This window comes from Pseudochaenichthys georgianus, chromosome 17, assembly GCF_902827115.2.
Source record: "Pseudochaenichthys georgianus chromosome 17, fPseGeo1.2, whole genome shotgun sequence".
In the NCBI taxonomy this organism is placed as follows: Eukaryota; Metazoa; Chordata; class Actinopteri; order Perciformes; family Channichthyidae; genus Pseudochaenichthys; species Pseudochaenichthys georgianus.
In genome coordinates, this window is record NC_047519.1 from 13476271 (window position 1) to 13501277 (window position 25007).

General features: G+C 40.5%; 4 protein-coding genes and 1 pseudogene across 5 annotated transcripts; 3 read left to right on the plus strand and 2 right to left on the minus strand.

The window, feature by feature from the left end:
* The first annotated feature begins 136 nt into the window (after window positions 1-136).
* LOC117462284 (crystallin J1C-like) lies at window positions 137-4614 on the plus strand. Its single transcript, XM_034104440.2, has 10 exons — window positions 137-272; window positions 962-1028; window positions 1287-1463; window positions 1563-1661; window positions 1777-1869; window positions 1951-2107; window positions 2799-2914; window positions 3558-3635; window positions 3985-4124; window positions 4243-4614. Exons 2-10 carry the CDS (start codon window positions 962-964, stop codon window positions 4339-4341), a joined length of 1026 nt encoding a protein of 341 aa, XP_033960331.1. The 5' UTR covers window positions 137-272; the 3' UTR covers window positions 4342-4614.
* Window positions 4615-5283: 669 nt separating this feature from the next.
* eif2b5 (eukaryotic translation initiation factor 2B, subunit 5 epsilon) lies at window positions 5284-11703 on the plus strand. The gene is made up of 16 exons (XM_034103758.2): window positions 5284-5501; window positions 5746-5870; window positions 5946-6131; window positions 6224-6401; window positions 6487-6567; window positions 6680-6757; window positions 6840-7152; window positions 7246-7391; window positions 7654-7798; window positions 7976-8077; window positions 8169-8270; window positions 8783-8873; window positions 8950-9073; window positions 10019-10144; window positions 10519-10629; window positions 11405-11703. The coding sequence occupies exons 1-16, from the start codon at window positions 5343-5345 to the stop codon at window positions 11453-11455; spliced, it is 2118 nt and encodes a 705-aa protein (XP_033959649.1). The 5' UTR covers window positions 5284-5342; the 3' UTR covers window positions 11456-11703.
* On the minus strand, window positions 11661-14879 carry LOC117461800 (mitochondrial ubiquitin ligase activator of nfkb 1-A-like). Of its 2 annotated transcripts, none has more exons than XM_071206216.1 (5): window positions 14755-14879; window positions 14153-14569; window positions 13956-14043; window positions 13065-13185; window positions 11661-12981 (listed from the first exon to the last, which is right to left on the minus strand). In XM_071206216.1, the coding sequence occupies exons 2-5, from the start codon at window positions 14267-14269 to the stop codon at window positions 12483-12485; spliced, it is 825 nt and encodes a 274-aa protein (XP_071062317.1). In that variant the 5' UTR covers window positions 14270-14569; window positions 14755-14879; the 3' UTR covers window positions 11661-12482. The 2 variants fall into 2 exon arrangements, with proteins under 2 accessions (XP_071062317.1, XP_071062316.1); XM_071206215.1 differs by having other exon boundaries at window positions 14153-14281; window positions 14400-14879.
* Window positions 14880-18776: 3897 nt separating this feature from the next.
* LOC117461802 (translation initiation factor eIF2B subunit epsilon) lies at window positions 18777-21542 on the plus strand. The gene is made up of 4 exons (XM_071206343.1): window positions 18777-18908; window positions 19854-19979; window positions 20354-20463; window positions 21238-21542. Exons 1-4 carry the CDS (start codon window positions 18816-18818, stop codon window positions 21287-21289), a joined length of 381 nt encoding a protein of 126 aa, XP_071062444.1. The 5' UTR covers window positions 18777-18815; the 3' UTR covers window positions 21290-21542.
* On the minus strand, window positions 21506-24473 carry LOC117461801 (mitochondrial ubiquitin ligase activator of nfkb 1-A-like; annotated as a pseudogene).
* Window positions 24474-25007: the final 534 nt, after the last annotated feature.

A 25007-nucleotide genomic window follows, 5' to 3' on the forward strand; every position in this document is an offset into this window, starting at 1 on the left:
TACATTTAAAATAATCTAGAGTTTTGGTTCTTTGTTTTGTTTATTTTGTTTATTGTTTTCTGCATAGTCTCTTGTCCACACTCCAGTCCAGTTGGTGGCGGTAATGCACCTACAAGTTGGTTTGCCAACCGCCAATAAACACTGAAGAAGAAGAAGAAGAAGAAGAAGAAGAAGAAGAAGAAACACAAACACACTGCAGTGTGCCCTGGCTATTAGTATTAGTATACAGCCTATGGTATTAGTCTGTAAGGTTACTTTAAACGGATTGAAAGGTAAGACTTCACTATGTCAGCCTAGTTTGGCCGAAGACTAGCCAACGTTAGCTTGCAGTCTGCAGTGTATGAAGTTATTGCTATATCTGCTAACTCTGGCTAGGCCACTGTTACACTTGGACATAATAGAGGGATAAACAATGCTTAGTTCAAGTCATGCTTAAGTTTACTTAACACCATGTATATCTCTCTATTAAACAATTATCGCTAGCTTTAGCATTCAATCTTTAAAGATACACATTCAGGGAAACTAGTAGATTGCAGATTAACTCGAACTGCCATGTGAGACATACCGTGTAAACATTACCAATGGGGCTTTATATATACAGTCTATGGCTGGAACTAACACAAAATATAATTCTTGACAAGTCTATTGGTTATTGTTTGGAAAATCAATGATATTTAGGCCTTTTTATACTGTCTCCCAAAACGAAAAGTGGCTCAATATCCTTGAGCTCATTGTGAGATATGCATCTGTATTTTTCAGTCCATAACCCCAAAGATATGCAGTTTATATTAACCAGATATAGGTAGCTAAGGCAACACATTACAGAAGCTATAACAAATGCTTTATATGTCACCTTAAGTATTATTTTAAAAGGAAAATGTTCACCAGTATGTTTCTGTTGATTTAATTTACAGACAAAATTAAGCCTTAATTAGATTAATAACGATGAATTGTTTCACAGATGGCATCAGCTCTGGCCAACAGAGCGATGGGAGCCATCGTAGGATCAGCCGTTGCAGATGCAGCAGGTAATAATGGTTAAAGTCTATCATACTGTAATGTTTTATTGTCCGTTAAGTATTCAGTACAATGTCTTAATTTACAATTAGTTTCCTTGTCATACCACTAGTTTGAATACTCTTTTAGGTTTCATTTTTCAGCCCAAAGTTGTTTGCTGATGTTTATTTCTCTATCATCTGAGTCTTTTCACTAAGCACCTTTTTTGTTCTTATAAAAAAGGAGTTTTGCATCAGAATGATATTGACCTGTAGTCTCTTCCCTCACAGCGCAGCCCCTCCACTGGGTGTACGACCTGCAGAAGTTGCAGGGCATTCTGGATCAGGAGCCAAACCCTGAGTTCCGCTCTGAGTCGGCCAACCCTTTCTACAGGAGGCAGACGGGCCAGCAGAGCTGCTACGGGGACCAGGCCTTTGTCCTGCTGGAGTCCTTGTCTGAATGTGGAGGTAGGCCTTACTTCTTCATCTTAACGACACAATAGACTGCCTCATGATCATTTCAAACTTTTTACATCATGGTCTAAGCTGTGTAACCTTTACGACCAGGTCTAAATGTTGAAGATCTGAAGCAGCGCACTCTAAAATTCTTTGGGCCAGGATCAGAGTACGACACGCCTGTCAACGACCCTTACAGAGACAGAGCAGGTAGGAAAACCATCTAGTAGAAGCGGAGAAGTATTTCATGTTGTTGCGGAAAATTCATTAAACTCTTTTACTCAGTAAGATGGAAATACTGATAACGTTGTGTTTGTCCTACCAGGCCCGAGACCGCAGCTGCCCATCGAGGGACCGTGGAGACAAGGGAGTTTGAAGGGCTTCCTGAAAAATGTGGATGCAGGCAAAGAAGAAACGGGTGAATAGGCAGTATTTTCATTACAAATACCAAGACATTATTGAGAGAAACAGCTCTAAATGAAGTGTCTTTTTTCCATAGGATGTGAGAACGACTGTCAGATTGATGGAATAGCCAAACTGGCTCCTGTAGTGGCTTTTTATGCTGGAAAGCCTGAGATGCTGGAGAAGGTGGAACAGGCAGTCCGTGTCACCCAGAACAATGATGATTGTGTGGCAGAGACTCTGGCAGCTGCGAGGTCAGTTTGTTCTGCCAACGCATCATTTTCACTTCCTGTTACTGATGAGAATACTGGTCATTTCTGAAACAGGGATGTGAAACGAGTATAAATTGCAAAGAAAATCTGACTTTTTTTATATTGGAAGACACAACAGGTGCAAAGACATTTTACATTTAATTTGACTTACTCAATTTAATAGAAAGTCAGGCAAACAAAAAAAACAAATCTGTGATGGTGGAATAAACACCTTTTTTTTTAAAGGAGATTATTGATAGTATTTGAATATACTTGTCTTGTCTATTCCTAAAATCTATTGACATATGGGACGTTACAATGTCTTCAGTTAGCCTTTTTACCTTTCTATGCTATCAAAATAAAGGCAAAAATAACCTGTAAAACACATTATGAAAATATATAAACAATTTGAATGAATTGAATCAGAAACAAATCAAATAAAAGTCTCCGCTGACAGTTAAAGTCCATACATGAAATATAATTTTCCTGTTGCACTTGATTAGCATTAACGCTTGGAAATTCTATCAGTTTTTTTATTATATCTCATCATGAATGGTATTGTAACAACCCTGTGGATGCTACACAGCATAACTTTTAACATGGTTTCAAACCTAAAAAAAACTAACTAATGTTATATTATAAAATAGGCTCAACAATAAATTGGTTTCTAACACTTCCTCATTTATTTCTCCAGGATCCTGGAGCATTTCATCCTGAATGGTCCCGATCCCAAAGCCTTGGACTCAGTGCTTGCTCAGCTCAGCGACCCGAAGAGAAAGCAGCCTCAGGATCTGGACAAAGCAGTCGTTGGTATATGAGGCCTGCAGCATTGTTGCTTCACTAGACTAAAGTCATGGGACTGAATCACAGGATTAAAGGGATTCCTCATTTTGTACAAGTTTAATATCCTGAATACATACTATGTTTAATAATTTGATATGACTTTAACTTGATCTTTGACGTCTAAAGATAAAGTAACTTTTATGTGGCTTAACAGTTTAAATGTTGATTGTATTTGAGTAACTATGAGATGAGTTCTCTGCTAGCCCTGGCTAGAACTCAACTTTCAGCTTCATAGTTTCCTTAGTTTCTCCTTTATTTTGACCAAACACATCTCTGTTTTTCCCTTTCAATCATCATAATTTGCTTTAACTTAAACAATGCAACTAATTTGTAGCCTTGTATAATGTATATAGTATATAGTGTCTTATGTTTATATTTTTTTAGTACGATGGTCTCTCATCGTATAATATCACTTATTCTGCAATTTAATATGATATATTCAATACATTTACACTATAGATATTTATATCTTTCTTCTGTTAATATTTAATTATGTTATTTTTTTTAACTGTGCAATTCCTTGTTACATGCTGCTGTTTCAAAACATTTTCCCAACCTGGGATCATTAAGTGAATCTAATCGAATGACTCTCCTTTCTGATTGGTTCCAGGTCACCTCCGTCAGGTGAAGGAGAATCTATCCAAGACTCCTAAGGAACTGATCCCCAGTGTGTTTCCAAACACATGAGGTATTCTTAAAGCTCTTTTAACACCTAGCATTAGTTCTAACATTAGACGTCTAGTTCTCCCTGTAGCTCATGCATTTGTTGTTTTACTGTACTACAACATGATAAGATGGATAGGGAATTTCAGGTGTCTTAGAAACAACAGATCAAGAGTGAACAGTACAGATAAGAGCGCACACAAAGATTATAAGAATACAAGTTTATATGCAATTAGCCCTATGAATAAGAATAACATAAAATAAAACACAAGCTAAAACACTTAGTAGATGAAAGTAGTAGTTGTGGACAAATATTGGGACAACCAGTTACAATGCCTGTATGTTATTAACACATGGTGCTGATGTTTCCTCAGGTTTGCCAGGTGCGTTCCAAGCAGCGTTGCATGGAGTCCTGACAGCCGAGCACTACGAGCAGGCCGTCAGAGACACCATGAGCTGCGGGGGATGCACCTGTAGCAGAGGCTCGTTCATCGGAGCGTGTCTTGGGGCTCAGGTATGACTGTTTGCTAATCTCACATTTGATACATTCAAAGGCGGTAAGCTATGGCAATATGCTCAAATGAAATGGGGAAGCATCTTTTTCTCACACTCACTTTTCTACATTCTCACAGATTGGATTTGAGGGAATTCCATCTTCCTGGACATCCAGAACTCTGCGTTTTGAGTCCGTGTTGGAGCACGCCAAGAAGATAACCAAACAACACCAATAGTTACTCTTTTCCTGGCTGTGTAATGTGATGTGCAGGTGGCTAAGAACAACATGAAGAACTGTTGAGCTTTCACAGAGCAGTGAATGAAGGTTCTTGTTTAAACTTTTGGACGGCAGGAGCCGGATGTTTTGTCTCTGGTAAAGTTCAACATGTTGGTTCAGATGTTCAGAAGCTGAGAAATTATGTTATGAAACATTTCAAGAAGTGCATCCAGTGTCAACACGTGATGGTTAAGCCCATATATATGGAGATAATAAACTAATAAAACACTAACATGTTTTCAGTCTTTTAACCTGTGTTTTGATAGTCGTGGATGGATGAATTTAAGTAAACTTCCAGGTTTCTTAATAAGCTGCAACTGCTATTCTTATAATAGAGGACAATAAACAAATAGTTTTTGAAATGGGTTTTGTTAGTATGTTTCCATTAGATATCGTGTTTTTCTGGCTGACTACTTTAAAACCTAGAGTTAATATTCGTACCAGCCAAAGATCAGTGAAGAGAAATATCAAACATTTTTGGTTTAAAAGTTCTTTAAAAATATAAAAAATTGATTGAAATTGTAATTTTTGGGGGCAAGTCAATGAAAGCGTCTCACAAATGTAAATGTTACAGCAATGTTACATTTGAGTGGAAAACAGATCAATTTAAATAGAGTATTAATAGATATGATCGTACTAGGCAATACGAGGAAAGCTTTAAAAGTTAAGAAACGTAAATGTTTAGAAAATATATCAGCTAACACACAATATATAATGTGAACATACATTTTTGAGTTTGTGAGGCATGTGAGTAAGGCTCAAATGTTGAGCTGTATTTATGAATAAATACATAAATGTCATTGTCTACATTCACAACTTTGTATTATTTCCATAAAATCAAACGAGGTAAACAAACGCACGAGTACTGTATTTCACCACAACCACCATCACAGACTGTCCATCCGCAGCCACCATAGCTGACGACATAGCTGGTTAGCAGGCAGCGCTTGGGAGACAAACATGGCCGGTAGAGGAGCAAAACAGAGTCGTTCTGGCACTGGCCTTTCGAGTAGAAAAGGTGCAAATGAGCAGGAGGAAGAGGAGCAGCCGCTGCAGGCTGTTTTAGTCGCTGACAGCTTCAACCGGAGGTTTTTCCCGGTGACCAAAGACCAGCCAAGGGTAGGCAGCGAGCTAAGCTATAACATGCTAATGGTAGCTAACTAGAGTCCATGCTGTAAACAGTGACAGGGCTGCATTGCAACTGATGAAAGAAAACTATTTTAACAGAAATAAACACGTTACCTTCAAGCCTTTATTTAAGCGGCTCTGTGGGTTTTGTTTAATATTGCTTGGGGACTTCCATCATGACGCTGCTGTACAGTTACCTCTGTAATGACATCTGTCACGTTTTCATTGATGACAGGCTCTGCTGCCGCTGGGTAATGTTGCCATGATCGACTACACCCTGGAGTTCCTCACGTCCACCGGGGTGCAGGAAACATTTGTCTTCTGCTGCTGGATGGCCTGTGAAATCAAGGAACACTTAATGTAAGTTTCACTAGGGTGATAATTTTTGGATATGTCTCAAATGTAAGATGTTGACCTGTTTCTGTGGTCTGACAGGAAGTCGAAGTGGTGTCGACCCACCTCTCCAAACACAGTCCACATCATCACCTCAGAGTTTTACCGCTCCCTCGGGGATGTGCTCAGGGATGTTGATGCAAAGTCCCTTCTGCGCTCGGACTTCGTGTTGGTCTACGGAGACGTGGTATCAAATATTGACCTCAGTCAGGCAGTGCAAGAGCACAGGTAAGAGATGGCTTTATTAGTATAATCAAAAGAAATGAAATATGGTCTCTCTACGGCTGTTTTATTCTAATACTACGTGTCATTTTGCACAGGCATCGTCGGAAGGTGGAGAAGAACATCTCGGTGATGACGATGGTCTTTAAGGAATCGTCGCCCGGTCACAGGTCGCGCTGTGAGGAAGACGATGTCATCGTTGCCGTGGACAGCAAGAGCCAGCGGATTTTACACTACCAGAGGACACAGGGGCTGAAGAGGCTACAGTTCCCCATGGTAGGAGCTTCACCATTTTATCAAACCTTTACCTTACTTTTGCTTTGGATTGATTGTTGACAGTCACTCTCTGATTGTTTGGCAGAACATTTTCCACAATGCAAGTGACGAGTTTGAAATCAGACACGACCTCCTGGACTGTCACATCAGCATCTGCTCCCCACAGGTTAGAATGCAACATCCAGGAGCTATTGCACTTCTCATTAGTGGTTCAGGTGTAAACGTGCCTGGCTATAAACTTGATTCTCCTTCTATAAATAGTTTTCCCTCATTTCCAGGTCGCTGAGCTCTTCACTGACAATTTCGACTACCAGACTAGAAATGACTTTGTCAGAGGGATGTTGGTCAATGAAGAGGTACGGCATTATTCCCTATGATATCTGGATCATGTTTTGCTACAAACCCCTTCAAAGCATTAATCCTTAATTCCTGTTTTAGATTCTGGGCAACCAGATACACATGCATGCCACCAAGGATGGTTACGGGGTCAGAGTGTCCAACCTCCTCATGTACGACTCTGTGTCGTCTGACCTCGTGCGGCGGTGGGTCTACCCGCTCACCCCCGAGGCTAACTTCGTCGACCAGCAGGGACGAAGCTGCACGTTTTCCCGCCACAACGTCTACCGAGGGTCCGGGGTCAGCCTGGGCCACGGCAGCATGATGGAGGAGAACGTCCTCATCGGCTGTGAGACAAGCATCGGCGCCAACTGTTACATTTCTAACAGCATCATCGGGAACAACTGCACCATAGGTGGGCTCTCAAAACTGATTCGGTGAGGTCATATGTAAGTACGTAATAAAAAAAGAAGTGTTAATAATGCCTTTTTGTTCTCTGTATCAACAGGTGACAAGGTTACCCTGGACCATGCCTACATCTGGAATAATGTTCACATAGCCAGCGAGGTGAAGATCACTCAGTCTGTGATCTGCGACAAGGCTGTGGTCAAAGAAGGCGTGACTCTGAACAAACAGTGTGTCCTGGCGTATAATGTAAGCAAGTATTATCTTTATTTTTCTTCATTTTAATTAGCAATAAGCTGAATATTATTATTTCCAAAATTCACTTTTTTGGTCTAACAAAAATACAATCTTTCATTTTGTTTGTACAATAACACGTTTTGCTCCGATTCGATGGAGAGGGAGGTTTTTCCCACCACTCTGTGTGTCGAGATCAGAATAGCGCTTTAGAGATGGTGAAACGGTGAAAACCTTCTCTGTCACATCACTACATTTTCTGTGGACTGCGATCCAGGTGGAGATTGGACCAAACATCTCTCTACCCGAAGGCACCGTGCTGTCCATGCACCATCCAGACGAGGAGGAAGAGGAGGATGATGATGAGTTCCTGAGTGATGATGACCATGTCGGACACAGCAAAGACAAAACCAAACTGAAGGGTGTGTATTGACTCTGTATGAAATATGAATAATCTTAATGATTGGTACAGTAAATGCCACATAACTTCAACATTGACATTGGTGGCTGGACATCTCCCCCCATTCCTATACACAAAATAAAGGCTACAAATAAATAATAAAATATGGTCATAAGCTGTGTTTTCTTCTGTCCTGCAGCGTTTAACCCAGCCGAGGTCGGAGCAGAGGGGAAAGGCTACATCTGGAAGGCCGGCAGTCTGGATGACACGGAGGATGAGGAGCTGTCTCAGTGTCTCTGGGGTAGGACAGCAGCGCGGCTCACTTGTTCAGTCAGTAAATCTGTCTTTCCGTCTGTGTCCCAGCAGCCTGGCTTTTGTTTCCTGTGCATCAGGTCTGGTGTTGAACCCCGACCCTGAGAGCGACAGTGAGGACAGCGAGCCTGATGATGATGACGACCCTGTGATCCCCTCCCCCGAGATGGACGATGTCAAAGGTGAGAGTTGTTCATTTTAGCCACCTGTAGAACCACGTGACTGCCCCCTGCTGGCCAAAGAGACAAAATGCCAGCGACGACAGCCCCCTGATGACACTACACGTTATAAATAGCAATTTAATTGAGAATACTACATAGTTCAATAGTTTAGCAGTGTTTTACGAATTCATTACATAACAGAACGGAATGTATTAATCACCTAGGGCTGCAATTAATTTCACAGATGAACTATATTTTATTATATTATGCTAGTTAACAAAATGTGAGAATTAGGAGCTGATCTTGGTTGCCTTTGATGTCGGCTCTGAGCAGTGGCTGATTATTATTACTAACAAATTATAGTATATAACCTCATAACTAATTCTCAAAATGGGGTCGAACGCTGGCTATATATTTATCAGAATGATTTCTGAACACTTAGATGATTTAATTTCCCATTTTATTTTATTTATGAAATGTTTGTGGTTCGTCGTTTTTCTCGAACTCTTCTTCTCTGGTGTGATTGTGTGTAGTGTTCCAGTTGGAGGTGCTGGGGACTCTGCAGAGGGGTCTGGAGGAAAACATCGGCTGTGACAATCTCGTCCTTGAGATCAACTCTCTCAAGTAAGAAGGGACCAAACACTGCCAGCAGTCTTCTCTCTTTAGACAGATTCAGTTTTGACACGCTCTCTCCCTCCAGGTACGCCTACAACATCACTCTGAAGGAGGTGATGCAGATTATAACCAGGGTGGTGCTGGAGTATCCCTTCCAGCAGCAGGGCCCAGAGATCACCACATCGCAATACGTGGCTCTGCTCCTCCCGGTAAAGATGATAGAATCAAATGTAGAATTTGGCCTTTTTCGTGTCCATAGCAATGATTGAAACTAACAACACACATTTACCCCAGGTACCAATTTGACACATTTGTACTTTACTTGACTATTTACATTTTATGCTCCTTTTTATATTTCTACTCTACTATATTGTAGGAACACAAATATAGTCATTTTTACTCCATTGTATTTATTTAACACTCATAGATTATTTTTTACATATAAAACACGTGGTTTGCTTTTATGATATAACAGAATGATGTTGTTAAAGGTCCCATGTCATGGCCATTTCTACTGATCATAGTTCCGTTGGTGAGGTCTACTAGAATAGATTTACATTGTTCAATGTTCCAAAATCACATTGGTTTCTCAAACAGCATCTCTGTATAGTATGTGTGTTCACTCTCTGTCCTACACGGCTTGTTGGAGCTCCTGCCCCCCCTCCCTGTGAGCCCACTGTACTGAGGGGGCTGCAGCACCCCCATCTGCGAGGCTCCACTTGTACCCGCACCAGGGGCAGCATAGCCAGATCTTCTCTGTGTTAGTTTTACTCGCTACAGGGTTTTGACTCTGCAGACCGTTTACATGCATAATAACCTTCATAACACACAAGGGGACGGGTACTAACCGGAAAAGCATGTCACCCTTGAAGAAGAGATCTTTTGATCTCAAGGGGCTTTCACCTGGTTAAATAAAGGCTACAAACAAACATGACATGGGACCTTTAATATATAACCACAACCAACTATATCAAATGGCTCTTCATTGAAAACTACAACATATGTATTTGTTAGTGATGAAAATAATATAGTAATATTCTGTACTTTCCACGTACGGATTTTTTCTTGTACTAGAGTGTTTTTTAAGACCATAATATTTCTACTTTTACCAAGTTAAGGATCTGACTAATTCTTGCACTTCCTCTGCTTCTCAGTTGCTGGATAAATGGGCGCCGGTGTTTAAGAACTATGTGAAGAGAGCCCAGGACCACCTGGACTGTCTGTCTGCTTTCGAGGAGCACTTCCTGGAGCAGGAGAGTCACTGGGCTGCGATGTTCAAGGTCAGTCAGTCATCACTTCCAGAAACACTCGTAAATCTCTTCTGCTGGGCCGCTGGGGCTCAGGAGCGAGTTGTTCATCCTTTAATGGCAACGGTGGTTGGTTGGATCTACTGTCGCTGTATTCAACATGTCGATGTGTCCTTGGGCAAGATACTTAACGTCAAATAGCTCCAGGCGGCTTGGTGTGAGAGTGCTAGTTTCCCTGAGCAGGTGGCACCTTGTGTGACAGCCTCTGCCTCTGTAGGAGTGTGTGTGACTGGGTGAAAGCTGACATGTGTATGCAAAATGCTTTGAGGCTTTGGAAAGTCTGGTCAAACGGAAAGATATGAGTCATGAAACAGCCACCATGTAATATTGACGTTTACACACCCCAGGTCCTGATGAACATGTACCAGCTGGAGATCCTGGAGGAGGACATGATAATGCGCTGGTTCTCCCAGGGAGACGTCACCGACCAGAGCAAGCAGCTGCGCAAGAACCAGGGGGTAGGAACAGCACACTTCTAAATGATTATTATAATATAAAGATATAATGAGGGTTAAAGTTAGGATGGCACTGTAACTAACTGTCACTGGAGAAATCACTAATATGTTTCCAGCACAACATCATTGACTATGTGATAGCATTGAGTACATTTAAGTGTAAGTAGTGTTTGTAAAAGAGTTCAATAAGCACAGATATTGTTCTTTCTTTCCTTTTAAATGTTTATAGCAAGGCCTGTACATTTATGATGCACCTTTTACATGTCTTTGTCAAATTATTTACGAGAGGAATAAAATGCATTTTCAAAATGAGTTAAAGCAATGTAGAGGGGGAAAAATCAGATTTGCCTTTTAACCACATTGACTTGAACACCAACTATCCTCTCAAACTATTTATGGAAGACCAAACCATTATGCAATATCTAAATACTAAAGGGAGTAATTGTGTAAACTGACTTTTGTTTTACAAAGTGGAGTTTGTTCACTCTTTTAACCTGTTCAGTGTGTAGTACTTTCTGGGTCTACCATCTTCCCCCTAATTTAAAACTTGTCAATGATGTAAAATAAAAAAATTTAAATAATGAAACCCTCATTATCTACGAGTAATAAATACATTTGTGCAATTTATAGGTTTCACAAATTACTTGAATATCTTCCTTTGTGTATTTGTTTTCCATATCCTTTCATCGTTTTTGGACTTTTTCTGAAATTCATTCTAATTGTTCAACTTGCCTAAGGGCCTTGTGTCACTCTATTCTGATGTATGTTTCCCCCCCAGCTTCAGAAGTTCATCCAGTGGTTGAAGGAGGCAGAGGAGGAAGGGGAATAATGAGGAGCACAAAGATGACTGTAAACTTGAAGAAAGAGGGATTCAGGCAGCTGGTGTTACCCCCGGCAACAGCAGCTTTCTGTCACTAACATACAGTACAGTTTAGACAGACACATTATCACGCCAGGTACGGCGGTGTGAACGTCAATATCCAATTAAAGAAGAGAGACCCCGATTGCTTGGAAAAGAACACAAAATGTCTCACTCAATATAAAGGTTTTATTAAAGATATCACCACATCCCTTTTATCACGTGTTATCTTTGTTTCCACAAACAGACTGCAGGTCTTATGTAAGAGGTAGAACATTATATCTGCAAATAGAGCCAGTCCAAAACATTGTTTACATTCAATTTTAATCAGGCTCAGTTAGACTCTTGCAAATCAAAAGTGAAAGTAAAAGATTGATTACGCCACACAACTCCACAAAACTTACATTATAGAAATACAATTGAATTACAAAAATGTTCCCTTGATTCAATAGTTTAACAATACTCAAATGCCACATTTAAGGTGTCATCAGTTTTCAGATATTCAAAAATGTCCTAGTGACTGCAGGAGAAATCAGATATGTTCATGATGGTTTCAAGAAAAGTAGTGCCTGTCACAGCAGAACAACATTGGATCAAAACACATTGAGCACATTATAATCACAATGTGGGAAATGTATCAACATCTAAGATTCTGTTCAGCTTTATTTTTAAGTGTATTTATTTTTTTCTCAATTTGTAAATGTTTTATAAATTCCTGTGCTTTCTGTTTTGTCCAATGTTGTGTGTTGACCCTCACAGGCCCCTGTAGCTGCTACTTTAATGGGAAAACAAAACTTACAAGATGACACACTGACTAATAATCTTAGCCTCATGATGGATCTAAGGAATCTAGATAAAACACTTGAGGAAGTTTTGACAAGTGACTGTACATTATCTTAGCATCAGGAAGTTGCTGTGGAATCTAAACGAAACACCTGAGGCAGTTTTTGGAGAGCTGGCGAGCGGTCACACAGCCGTTAAAGCTACAGTATCGTCTTCAGGCCTTCTTGGATTTTCCATCCTGGTTCCCCACTAACCCACAGATGACCTTGGTTAGAATAGCGGCCCCTGTGATGCCAGTAACAGCCGACAGCATCTTCCACATACTGGCGGACTTCTCGTGCCCGTCCATGAAGCTCCGGTGGTCGGTGGGCACCAGGATGAACTTGCGGCCGTCCTGCGGGGCCTGCAGCCTCATCACCTGCCCTCCCTCCAGCACCACCTCCCCATACCCAGTCAGGGTGCTTCCCACCCGCAGCAGCTCCTCGCTGACCTCCATGGCCACTGGCTCCTCCCCGAGGATGCCATTCATCACCATGTCTGCCAAGCCCTTCTCGGCCCGACTCCTTTTAAAGTACACCCTGTCCAGGTAGCACCCGGAGGCCTCCAGAGGGTTCTGAACCTTCACGTACAAGTCATTGATGAAGGCCCCAGGGCTGACCAGACTGAACGGCACAGAGTTGCTGGTTTCTTTTCTGTTTATTGTTCGCGAATTCCTGGCAAAAGTAATCAAACTGTTATCAACAGACTAGTAATAGATAGAGGGACAGTTTTGGGTTTGTTTTGTTGTCTATTGTACCATGTCTTGGTGAGGGAGTTCCAGAATTTCCACTGCTCCTCCACTGCGATCTTCTGAATCACACCGTAACACCGAGGGACAAACTGACTTGCCAGAGACTCCCCATCCGCCTGCACCAGACCTAAAAACACATATAAAGGAAAACTGTAAAACATCTGTGTGGGAGAAGTACTATCTTGTACTTAGGTAAAAGTAGAAGAAACCAGAGTGTAGGAATACTCTGTTACAACTAAAAGTCCTGCATTCAAAATGTTACTCAAGTAACAGGCGTGTGGCGCAGTGGCTAGAGCGTAGGTGTTTGGATCAAGGGAGCACTGGTTCAAACCCCACTGCAGTCATCATGTCGTTGTGTCTCTGGGCAAGACACTTCACCCCAAAGCGCTCCTGTGGGGATTGCCCACAGTATTGAGTATGTAAGTCGCTTTCGATAAAAGCGTCTAACATGTAATGTAAAGTACCGAAGTATTAATGTCAAAATATACTTGAAGTACCAAAAGTGAAAGTACTCATTATGCAGATTGGTCCATTTAAGAATAATATATATGATGTGTTTTTCATATATTAGAGTGTTATCAAAGCTGGTAAAGGTGCAGCTAGTTTGAATGACTTTGTATACTGCAGGGTAGCTTGTGAATTTACACCAGGTGTGACTAAAGTCTGATTTAAGAGTTGATTATATTTCACATTATTAATCTAAATCTGCAAAGTAACTTAACGTATCAAATAAATAGAGGAGTAGAAGTACAACGTAGCAAAACATTTAAATACTTAAGTCAAGAACATATCTTTCAAAAAATAAGTACAGTACTTGAGTAAATGTACTTAGTTACTTTATCACTGGTCTTAGCCCATTCAAAACTGCATTCACTAAAGTGTCAATAGTGTTTGTACCTTCTACAGCAACATACTGAAGCCGCCTGTGAGGAGACGCTTTCAGTACTTTCACCAAATGCTGATCTGGCTTGAATATGGGTATTTCCTAAAATGAAAAGCAAAAAGAAACCGGTTGAAATAAGCATTTTAAAATCATTACACTACTCGAGAGCTGTATGAATACTTAAGCATGACTTCAGTAAGTATGCACTTGCCTTTAGCTTCTTCAACTCTTCTTTCTTCCCTTTGTACAGATGATAGAAAAGGCCAGAGAAGGCGAAGCTGGAGCCCACACCAATCAGAACCAGCGGACTGACAGGAAGGTCTCCCATATCTGTATGTGTCTATAAAACAAGGGTATACACTTCGTCGACACAGTTCAGTAAACTGTTGTGCACAGAAAAATGTATCAGAGCCAGTACGTGTTGAAGAAGAAGGTCAGATAAGTGAACCGAAACGTACCTGTGATGTTAACCCTCTACTGAGGTAGCTTCAATAACGTTTGTTGTTTCACTTCCTTGTGTGCACACGTTGCGTCATGTTTCAGCAGCCAATAGGTAGTAAGCAGCATTTCTCCTTCAGTTTTTTGACCACCAGGTGACAGCAGTGTCCTGTAGAAACCTTCTTATTTTCTAATTAATTAACATTTTGCACAAATATAAATACAATTAATTAGGATAATCCAATGTGTAGGACAAGAACTCCTGGTTGTCACAAGATAAATATTGTAGTATGAAATAATAATAATAATAATAATAAAAAAGCAAAAAACAATCCCTTTAAAGGTTTATCCTTGTTGAACACTGCATATATTTACCCTTGAAAGCTTGCTTGCTTTGTAATAAGGGGTCAAAAGCACAGCAGTGAAAAGCAACAAGTCCATTAACTGAAGTATTATATTTGAGGTACTCTAATACTTGACATTACACCTCTATTCCACTACATGTCAGAGAACAATATTGTACTTTTGACTCCACTACATGTATCTGACAGTCACCAGTTACTTTGCCAATTAAAGGCTCTGCAGGTGTTTTCAGTTTGGCTGATTAGACCTCAGCTGGAAGTTGATTAGAGAAATGCTGGAAGTCCTGTCAAGTCTCAGAACTCCAAACACCAATGACAGCATTAACACGGTAAGTTGTCCCGCCCACGCAGGTACAGCACGATCAACAGAAGGCTGAGGGAGATGTCAATCAAGCCACACAGGCCTGAGAAAGGGTCAAATGAGACAACAAGTGGAAACACCTGTGTGTGGGCCTCAAAGATACTAAATATTTGATGCGTAATATATATGCATATGCATGAGAAAAAGATGTGCACTGTGTAAAGTGAGTGAAGCAAAATTCTCAAATACAACACCTTTCCAAATGAGGCTTTACACGTTGATGTAAGCTTATCACCACCTTCAAAAAACTCACAAAAACTCACCTCTTCAATCTGGCTTTTAATGTGTGATTGTTTTTGTATTATTTGACTTTAACTTTAACTATATATTTATTTGTTGTTCCTTCCTTTTCTTTTCCCTTCACTATATCTGTAAAGCGTCTTTGAGCACCTGTAAAAGCGCTAACAAATTAAATCTATTATTATTATTATTATTATAACTGAAACATGAAAGACTTTAGAAAAGGTTATCTGTTTTAAAAAGGTATGTTCTTATGTACACTGCCACTTTAATTAATATATAACCAGTCTTTGTTTAAAAGTTTTCACCTACTCAGGAAGCTTAATGGCTCCCAAAATATTCTTAAAATGTTGTACAAAAGTTTGTTCGCAAGCTTTAGTCTTCAAACCTTGTCTGAAGGCTAACTCAAACAAACTTTATCCCTCTTCACTAAAGTCCCCTTTGCTCAACAACAGGAACTAAAGCATTTTAGCAGATAAGACGACTCACATTTCCTCAGACGGATGTTCATTTATCTTCTTCTACTTTTACTCAAGAACAGGATCTGAGTACTTTTACCATCTGTTTAAATCTGGTATCCGGTGGACTTGTGGTGTCTTTACTTATAATTCTGCTGGCTTGACAGTTGTACATAGAGCTAAACTACAATTCAATTTCAGATTGAAATATGGATTGTTCTGCTGTTATAGTTTCAAGAGGAAATGATGATAAATGGTGAAAGAAGGTGAATGCTGTCCCATGGCATTCTATGCCAGAAGTTATCCCATATAGGCCTGTCTAACCAAGCTGTTGGTTGGTTTGCAAACCATCTTTCAAATCGCAAGCAATGTGTAAAATTCAGCGGTCTCTCCTCAAGCTTTCTTCAATCAATCAATCAATCAATGTTATTTATATAGCCCAATATCACAAATGTTACATTTATCTCAGTGGTCTTCACAGTGTGTACAGAATATCAGTATGACAATACGACACCCTCTGTCCTTAGACCCTCACATCGTACAAGGAAAGACTTCCAAAGAAAACCCAGGTTAAAGGGAAAATGGGAGAAACCTCAGGGAGAGCAACAGAGGAGGGATCCCTCTCCCAGGACGGACAGACGTGCAATAGATGCCGTGTGTAAATTGAAAAGATAATACATTTGCAACATAGGTAGTCCAAATGTTTGGAAATGCATGTGTGTATAATAGGAAGATGAATCCACGAGGATATCCATCCAGGACCTATGATCCAGGACCACAGCCACGACTCAAGATCCAGCGCTCGCGATCCAGGACACAGGACCGCAGGATCATCCATGACTCCGGATCCCAGCGTATATAGACACCAAAAAGAAAGACATTTGGGGAAGCTGGGTTAATCGGAACATGAGTGTACACGGGTATAGACAGAGAGAAGGAAGAAGTAATCTTACTTCCCCCGACAAACTAAGCCTATATCAGCAAAACTATGGGCTGAATCTAATCAGCCCTAACTATAAGCTTTATCAAAAAGGAAGGTCTTAAGCTCTTAAAAACGGATAGGGTGTCTGCCGCCCGAACACAAACTGGAAGCTGATTCCACAAATGTGGAGCTTGATAAGAAAAGGCTCTGGCTCCCATTGTACTTTTAAAGATTCTAGGAACAACCAACAACCCTGCATTCTTGGAACGCAATGCCCTAGTAGGACAGTAGGGTATAATGAGTTCTTTAAGGTAAGATGGCGCCTGCCCATTAAGGGCTTTGTAGGCGAGAAGAAGAATTTTAAATTCTATCCTGTGTTCTATAGGGAGCCAGTGTAAGGCAGCCAGAACAGGAGTAATGTGGTCCCTTTTCCTAACTCTGGTTAGTACACGAGCCGCAGCATTTTGAATCAGCTGAAGCGACTTGACTGACTTCTTGGTACTCCCTGATAATAAAGAGTTACAATAATCCAGCCTAGAAGTAACAAATGCATGGACTAGTTTCTCTGCATCAGTTTTGAGGCAAGATATGCCTGATTTTTGCAATGTTACGTAGATGGAAGTAGGGGCGGTCCTTGAAATTGATTTTATGTGGCGTTAAAGGATAAATCCTGATCAAATATAACACCAAGATTCCTTACAGTCTCACTGGAGGCCAAATTAATGCCATCCATAGTTAGTATGTCTTTAGATAATTTGTTTCGTAGATTCTGTCGGGCCAAGTACAATAACTTCAGTTTTGGTCGTGTTTAACATCAAAAAGTTTAAGGTCATCCACGTTTTTAAGTCCTTAAGGCAGTCTTGAATTTTATTTAGATGATTAATTTCATCAGGCTTGATTGATAAATATAGTTGAGTATCATCCGCATAACAATGAAAGTTTACAGAATGATTCCTTATAATATTGCCTAACGGAAGCATATATAATGTGAACAAAATAGGTCCGAGCACTGAGCCCTGTGGCACTCCATGGCTAACTTTGGTTTGCGTGGAAGATTCATCGTTAACACGTACAAACTGAGAGCGTTCAGATAGATAGGACCTAAACCAGCCTAAAGCAGTTCCCTGTATGCCAACTAAGTGCTCTAGTCTTTGCAATAGGATATCATGGTCGATAGTATCAATGCAGCACTGAGATCGAGCAAAACAAGAATAGAGACAAGTCCCTTGTCTGAGGCTATAGAATATCATTTGTGACTTTAACCAGAGCTGTCTCTGTGCTATGATGTGTTCTAAAGCCAGACTGAAAATCTTCAAATAAATCATTGTTTTTAAGTAATCACACAACTGTTTTGCGACCGCTTTCTCAAGAATTTTTGAGAGGAACGGAAGATTAGAAATAGGTCTATAGTTGGCTAAAACCTCTGGATCGAGGTTGTGCTTTTTAAGAAGCGGTTTTATCACTGCTACTTTGAATGATTGTGGAACATAGCCTGATAATAAAGACATATTCATAATATTTAATAAAGAAGTGCTAATTAATTGGAAAAACTTCCTTCAACAGCTTAGTTGGAATTGGGTCTAACATGCAAGTTGATGGTTTAGAAGAGAGAATCATTGAATGTAATTGTTCAAGGTTAATGGCTGAAAATGTCTAGTTTACTATCTAGTGTAATATTAGAACTTACGATTCCGGGAGCTGTTGATAACACTATACTGGTCGAAGGCAAGAGGTCATTAATTTTGTTTCTAAGAGTAACAATTTTATCGTTAAAAAAGCACATAAAATCATTACTACTGAGTGCTATGGGAATAGAAGGCTCAATGGAGCTGTGGCTCTCTGTCAGCCTGGCTACAGTGCTGAAAAGAAATCTTGCATTATTCTTTCATCTATTAATGAAGAGTAGTAGGCTGCTCTCGCTTTACGCAGTGCTTTCTTATATTCTTGAGAGTAATATGCCAAATTAAACGAGATTCTCTCTCAAGTAAAAGAAGGGACCAAACACTGCCAGCAGTCTTCTCTCTTTAGACAGATTCAGTTTTGACACGCTCTCTCCCTCCAGGTACGCCTACAACATCACTCTGAAGGAGGTGATGCAGATTATAACCAGGGTGGTGCTGGAGTATCCCTTCCAGCAGCAGGGCCCAGAGATCACCACATCGCAATACGTGGCTCTGCTCCTCCCGGTAAAGATGATAGAATCAAATGTAGAATTTGGCCTTTTTCGTGTCCATAGCAATGATTGAAACTAACAACACACATTTACCCCAGGTACCAATTTGACACATTTGTACTTTACTTGACTATTTACATTTTATGCTCCTTTTTATATTTCTACTCTACTATATTGTAGGAACACAAATATAGTCATTTTTACTCCATTGTATTTATTTAACACTCATAGATTATTTTTTACATATAAAACACGTGGTTTGCTTTTATGATATAACAGAATGATGTTGTTAAAGGTCCCATGTCATGGCCATTTCTACTGATCATAGTTCCGTTGGTGAGGTCTACTAGAATAGATTTACATTGTTCAATGTTCCAAAATCACATTGGTTTCTCAAACAGCATCTCTGTATAGTATGTGTGTTCACTCTCTGTCCTACACGGCTTGTTGGAGCTCCTGCCCCCCCTCCCTGTGAGCCCACTGTACTGAGGGGGCTGCAGCACCCCCATCTGCGAGGCTCCACTTGTACCCGCACCAGGGGCAGCATAGCCAGATCTTCTCTGTGTTAGTTTTACTCGCTACAGGGTTTTGACTCTGCAGACCGTTTACATGCATAATAACCTTCATAACACACAAGGGGACGGGTACTAACCGGAAAAGCATGTCACCCTTGAAGAAGAGATCTTTTGATCTCAAGGGGCTTTCACCTGGTTAAATAAAGGCTACAAACAAACATGACATGGGACCTTTAATATATAACCACAACCAACTATATCAAATGGCTCTTCATTGAAAACTACAACATATGTATTTGTTAGTGATGAAAATAATATAGTAATATTCTGTACTTTCCACGTACGGATTTTTTCTTGTACTAGAGTGTTTTTTAAGACCATAATATTTCTACTTTTACCAAGTTAAGGATCTGACTAATTCTTGCACTTCCTCTGCTTCTCAGTTGCTGGATAAATGGGCGCCGGTGTTTAAGAACTATGTGAAGAGAGCCCAGGACCACCTGGACTGTCTGTCTGCTTTCGAGGAGCACTTCCTGGAGCAGGAGAGTCACTGGGCTGCGATGTTCAAGGTCAGTCAGTCATCACTTCCAGAAACACTCGTAAATCTCTTCTGCTGGGCCGCTGGGGCTCAGGAGCGAGTTGTTCATCCTTTAATGGCAAAGGTGGTTGGTTGGATCTACTGTCGCTGTATTCAACATGTCGATGTGTCCTTGGGCAAGATACTTAACGTCAAATAGCTCCAGGCGGCTTGGTGTGAGAGTGCTAGTTTCCCTGAGCAGGTGGCACCTTGTGTGACAGCCTCTGCCTCTGTCGGAGTGTGTGTGACTGGGTGAAAGCTGACATGTGTATGCAAAATGCTTTGAGGCTTTGGAAAGTCTGGTCAAACGGAAAGATATGAGTCATGAAACAGCCACCATGTAATATTGACGTTTACACACCCCAGGTCCTGATGAACATGTACCAGCTGGAGATCCTGGAGGAGGACATGATAATGCGCTGGTTCTCCCAGGGAGACGTCACCGACCAGAGCAAGCAGCTGCGCAAGAACCAGGGGGGTAGGAACAGCACACTTCTAAATGATTATTATAATATAAAGATATAATGAGGGTTAAAGTTAGGATGGCACTGTAACTAACTGTCACTGGAGAAATCACTAATATGTTTCCAGCACAACATCATTGACTATGTGATAGCATTGAGTACATTTAAGTGTAAGTAGTGTTTGTAAAAGAGTTCAATAAGCACAGATATTGTTCTTTCTTTCCTTTTAAATGTTTATAGCAAGGCCTGTACATTTATGATGCACCTTTTACATGTCTTTGTCAAATTATTTACGAGAGGAATAAAATGCATTTTCAAAATGAGTTAAAGCAATGTAGAGGGGGAAAAATCAGATTTGCCTTTTAACCACATTGACTTGAACACCAACTATCCTCTCAAACTATTTATGGAAGACCAAACCATTATGCAATATCTAAATAAAAGGGAGTAATTGTGTAAACTGACTTTTGTTTTACAAAGTGGAGTTTGTTCACTCTTTTAACCTGTTCAGTGTGTAGTACTTTCTGGGTCTACCATCTTCCCCCTAATTTAAAACTTGTCAATGATGTAAAATAAAAAAATTTAAATAATGAAACCCTCATTATCTACGAGTAATAAATACATTTGTGCAATTTATAGGTTTCACAAATTACTTGAATATCTTCCTTTGTGTATTTGTTTTCCATATCCTTTCATCGTTTTTGGACTTTTTCTGAAATTCATTCTAATTGTTCAACTTGCCTAAGGGCCTTGTGTCACTCTATTCTGATGTATGTTTCCCCCCCAGCTTCAGAAGTTCATCCAGTGGTTGAAGGAGGCAGAGGAGGAAGGGGAATAATGAGGAGCACAAAGATGACTGTAAACTTGAAGAAAGAGGGATTCAGGCAGCTGGTGTTACCCCCGGCAACAGCAGCTTTCTGTCACTAACATCCAGCAGGATCTTCTCTGTACAGTTTAGACAGACACATTATCACGCCAGGTGTGCTGTGAACGTCAATATCCAATTAAAGAAGAGAGACCCCGATTGCTTGGAAAAGAACACAAAATGTCTCACTCAATATAAAGGTTTTATTAAAGATATCACCACATCCCTTTTATCACGTGTTATCTTTGTTTCCACAAACAGACTGCAGGTCTTATGTAAGAGGTAGAACATTATATCTGCAAATAGAGCCAGTCCAAAACATTGTTTACATTCAATTTTAATCAGGCTCAGTTAGACTCTTGCAAATCAAAAGTGAAAGTAAAAGATTGATTACGCCACACAACTCCACAAAACTTACATTATAGAAATACAATTGAATTACAAAAATGTTCCCTTGATTCAATAGTTTAACAATACTCAAATGCCACATTTAAGGTGTCATCAGTTTTCAGATATTCAAAAATGTCCTAGTGACTGCAGGAGAAATCAGATATGTTCATGATGGTTTCAAAAAAGTAGTGCCTGTCACAGCAGAACAACATTGGATCAAAACACATTGAGCACATTATAATCACAATGTGGGAAATGTATCAACATCTAAGATTCTGTTCAGCTTTATTTTTAAGTGTATTTATTTTTTTCTCAATTTGTAAATGTTTTATAAATTCCTGTGCTTTCTGTTTTGTCCAATGTTGTGTGTTGACCCTCACAGGCCCCTGTAGCTGCTACTTTAATGGGAAAACAAAACTTACAAGATGACACACTGACTAATAATCTTAGCCTCATGATGGATCTAAGGAATCTAGATAAAACACTTGAGGAAGTTTTGACAAGTGACTGTACATTATCTTAGCATCAGGAAGTTGCTGTGGAATCTAAACGAAACACCTGAGGCAGTTTTTGGAGAGCTGGCGAGCGGTCACACAGCCGTTAAAGCTACAGTATCGTCTTCAGGCCTTCTTGGATTTTCCATCCTGGTTCCCCACTAACCCACAGATGACCTTGGTTAGAATAGCGGCCCTGTGATGCCAGTAACAGCCGACAGCATCTTCCACATACTGGCGGACTTCTCGTGCCCGTCCATGAAGCTCCGGTGGTCGGTGGGCACCAGGATGAACTTGCGGCCGTCCTGCGGGGCCTGCAGCCTCATCACCTGCCCTCCCTCCAGCACCACCTCCCCATACCCAGTCAGGGTGCTTCCCACCCGCAGCAGCTCCTCGCTGACCTCCATGGCCACTGGCTCCTCCCCGAGGATGCCATTCATCACCATGTCTGCCAAGCCCTTCTCGGCCCGACTCCTTTTAAAGTACACCCTGTCCAGGTAGCACCCGGAGGCCTCCAGAGGGTTCTGAACCTTCACGTACAAGTCATTGATGAAGGCCCCAGGGCTGACCAGACTGAACGGCACAGAGTTGCTGGTTTCTTTTCTGTTTATTGTTCGCGAATTCCTGGCAAAAGTAATCAAACTGTTATCAACAGACTAGTAATAGATAGAGGGACAGTTTTGGGTTTGTTTTGTTGTCTATTGTACCATGTCTTGGTGAGGGAGTTCCAGAATTTCCACTGCTCCTCCACTGCGATCTTCTGAATCACACCGTAACACCGAGGGACAAACTGACTTGCCAGAGACTCCCCATCCGCCTGCACCAGACCTAAAAACACATATAAAGGAAAACTGTAAAACATCTGTGTGGGAGAAGTACTATCTTGTACTTATGTAAAAGTAGAAGAAACCAGAGTGTAGGAATACTCTGTTACAACTAAAAGTCCTGCATTCAAAATGTTACTCAAGTAACAGGCGTGTGGCGCAGTGGCTAGAGCGTAGGTGTTTGGATCAAGGGAGCACTGGTTCAAACCCCACTGCAGTCATCATGTCGTTGTGTCTCTGGGCAAGACACTTCACCCCAAAGCGCTCCTGTGGGGATTGCCCACAGTATTGAGTATGTAAGTCGCTTTCGATAAAAGCGTCTAACATGTAATGTAAAGTACCGAAGTATTAATGTCAAAATATACTTGAAGTACCAAAAGTGAAAGTACTCATTATGCAGATTGGTCCATTTAAGAATAATATATATGATGTGTTTTTCATATATAGAGTGTTATCAAAGCTGGTAAAGGTGCAGCTAGTTTGAATGACTTTGTATACTGCAGGGTAGCTTGTGAATTTACACCAGGTGTGACTAAAGTCTGATTTAGAGTTGATTATATTTCACATTATTAATCTAAATCTGCAAAGTAACTTAACGTATCAAATAAATAGAGGAGTAGAAGTACAACGTAGCAAAACATTTAAATACTTAAGTCAAGAACATATCTTTCAAAAATAAGTACAGTACTTGAGTAAATGTACTTAGTTACTTTATCACTGGTCTTAGCCCATTCAAAACTGCATTCACTAAAGTGTCAATAGTGTTTGTACCTTCTACAGCAACATACTGAAGCCGCCTGTGAGGAGACGCTTTCAGTACTTTCACCAAATGCTGATCTGGCTTGAATATGGGTATTTCCTAAAATGAAAAGCAAAAAGAAACCGGTTGAAATAAGCATTTTAAAATCATTACACTACTCGAGAGCTGTATGAATACTTAAGCATGACTTCAGTAAGTATGCACTTGCCTTTAGCTTCTTCAACTCTTCTTTCTTCCCTTTGTACAGATGATAGAAAAGGCCAGAGAAGGCGAAGCTGGAGCCCACACCAATCAGAACCAGCGGACTGACAGGAAGGTCTCCCATATCTGTATGTGTCTATAAAACAAGGGTATACACTTCGTCGACACAGTTCAGTAAACTGTTGTGCACAGAAAAATGTATCAGAGCCAGTACGTGTTGAAGAAGAAGGTCAGATAAGTGAACCGAAACGTACCTGTGATGTTAACCCTCTACTGAGGTAGCTTCAATAACGTTTGTTGTTTCACTTCCTTGTGTGCACACGTTGCGTCATGTTTCAGCAGCCAATAGGTAGTAAGCAGCATTTCTCCTTCAGTTTTTTGACCACCAGGTGACAGCAGTGTCCTGTAGAAACCTTCTTATTTTCTAATTAATTAACATTTTGCACAAATATAAATACAATTAATTAGGATAATCCAATGTGTAGGACAAGAACTCCTGGTTGTCACAAGATAAATATTGTAGTATGAAATAATAATAATAATAATAATAAAAAAGCAAAAAAACAATCCCTTTTAAAGGTTTATCCTTGTTGAACACTGCATATATTTACCCTTGAAAGCTTGCTTGCTTTGTAATAAGGGGTCAAAAGCACAGCAGTGAAAAGCAACAAGTCCATTAACTGAAGTATTATATTTGAGGTACTCTAATACTTGACATTACACCTCTATTCCACTACATGTCAGAGAACAATATTGTACTTTTGACTCCACTACATGTATCTGACAGTCACCAGTTACTTTGCCAATTAAAGGCTCTGCAGGTGTTTTCAGTTTGGCTGATTAGACCTCAGCTGGAAGTTGATTAGAGAAATGCTGGAAGTCCTGTCAAGTCTCAGAACTCCAAACACCAATGACAGCATTAACACGGTAAGTTGTCCCGCCCACGCAGGTACAGCACGATCAACAGAAGGCTGAGGGAGATGTCAATCAAGCCACACAGGCCTGAGAAAGGGTCAAATGAG

Excerpts from the sequence above, each read along its gene's own strand:
- eif2b5 (XM_034103758.2), top strand. The coding sequence starts at position 5,343 with ATGGCCGGTAGAGGAGCAAAACAGAGTCGTTCTGGCACTGGCCTTTCG. Across the intron at positions 6,402-6,486 it reads AGAGGCTACAGTTCCCCATG|AACATTTTCCACAATGCAAG; the intron begins GTAGGAGCTTCA and ends ATTGTTTGGCAG. Across the intron at positions 6,568-6,679 it reads TCAGCATCTGCTCCCCACAG|GTCGCTGAGCTCTTCACTGA; the intron begins GTTAGAATGCAA and ends CCTCATTTCCAG.
- LOC117461800 (XM_071206216.1), bottom strand. The coding sequence starts at position 14,269 with ATGGGAGACCTTCCTGTCAGTCCGCTGGTTCTGATTGGTGTGGGCTCC. Across the intron at positions 13,186-13,955 it reads TCAGTATGTTGCTGTAGAAG|GTCTGGTGCAGGCGGATGGG; the intron begins GTACAAACACTA and ends ATGTGTTTTTAG. Across the intron at positions 12,982-13,064 it reads AACTCCCTCACCAAGACATG|GAATTCGCGAACAATAAACA; the intron begins GTACAATAGACA and ends TACTTTTGCCAG.
- LOC117461802 (XM_071206343.1), top strand. The coding sequence starts at position 18,816 with ATGCAGATTATAACCAGGGTGGTGCTGGAGTATCCCTTCCAGCAGCAG. Across the intron at positions 18,909-19,853 it reads ACGTGGCTCTGCTCCTCCCG|TTGCTGGATAAATGGGCGCC; the intron begins GTAAAGATGATA and ends TCTGCTTCTCAG. Across the intron at positions 19,980-20,353 it reads ACTGGGCTGCGATGTTCAAG|GTCCTGATGAACATGTACCA; the intron begins GTCAGTCAGTCA and ends TACACACCCCAG.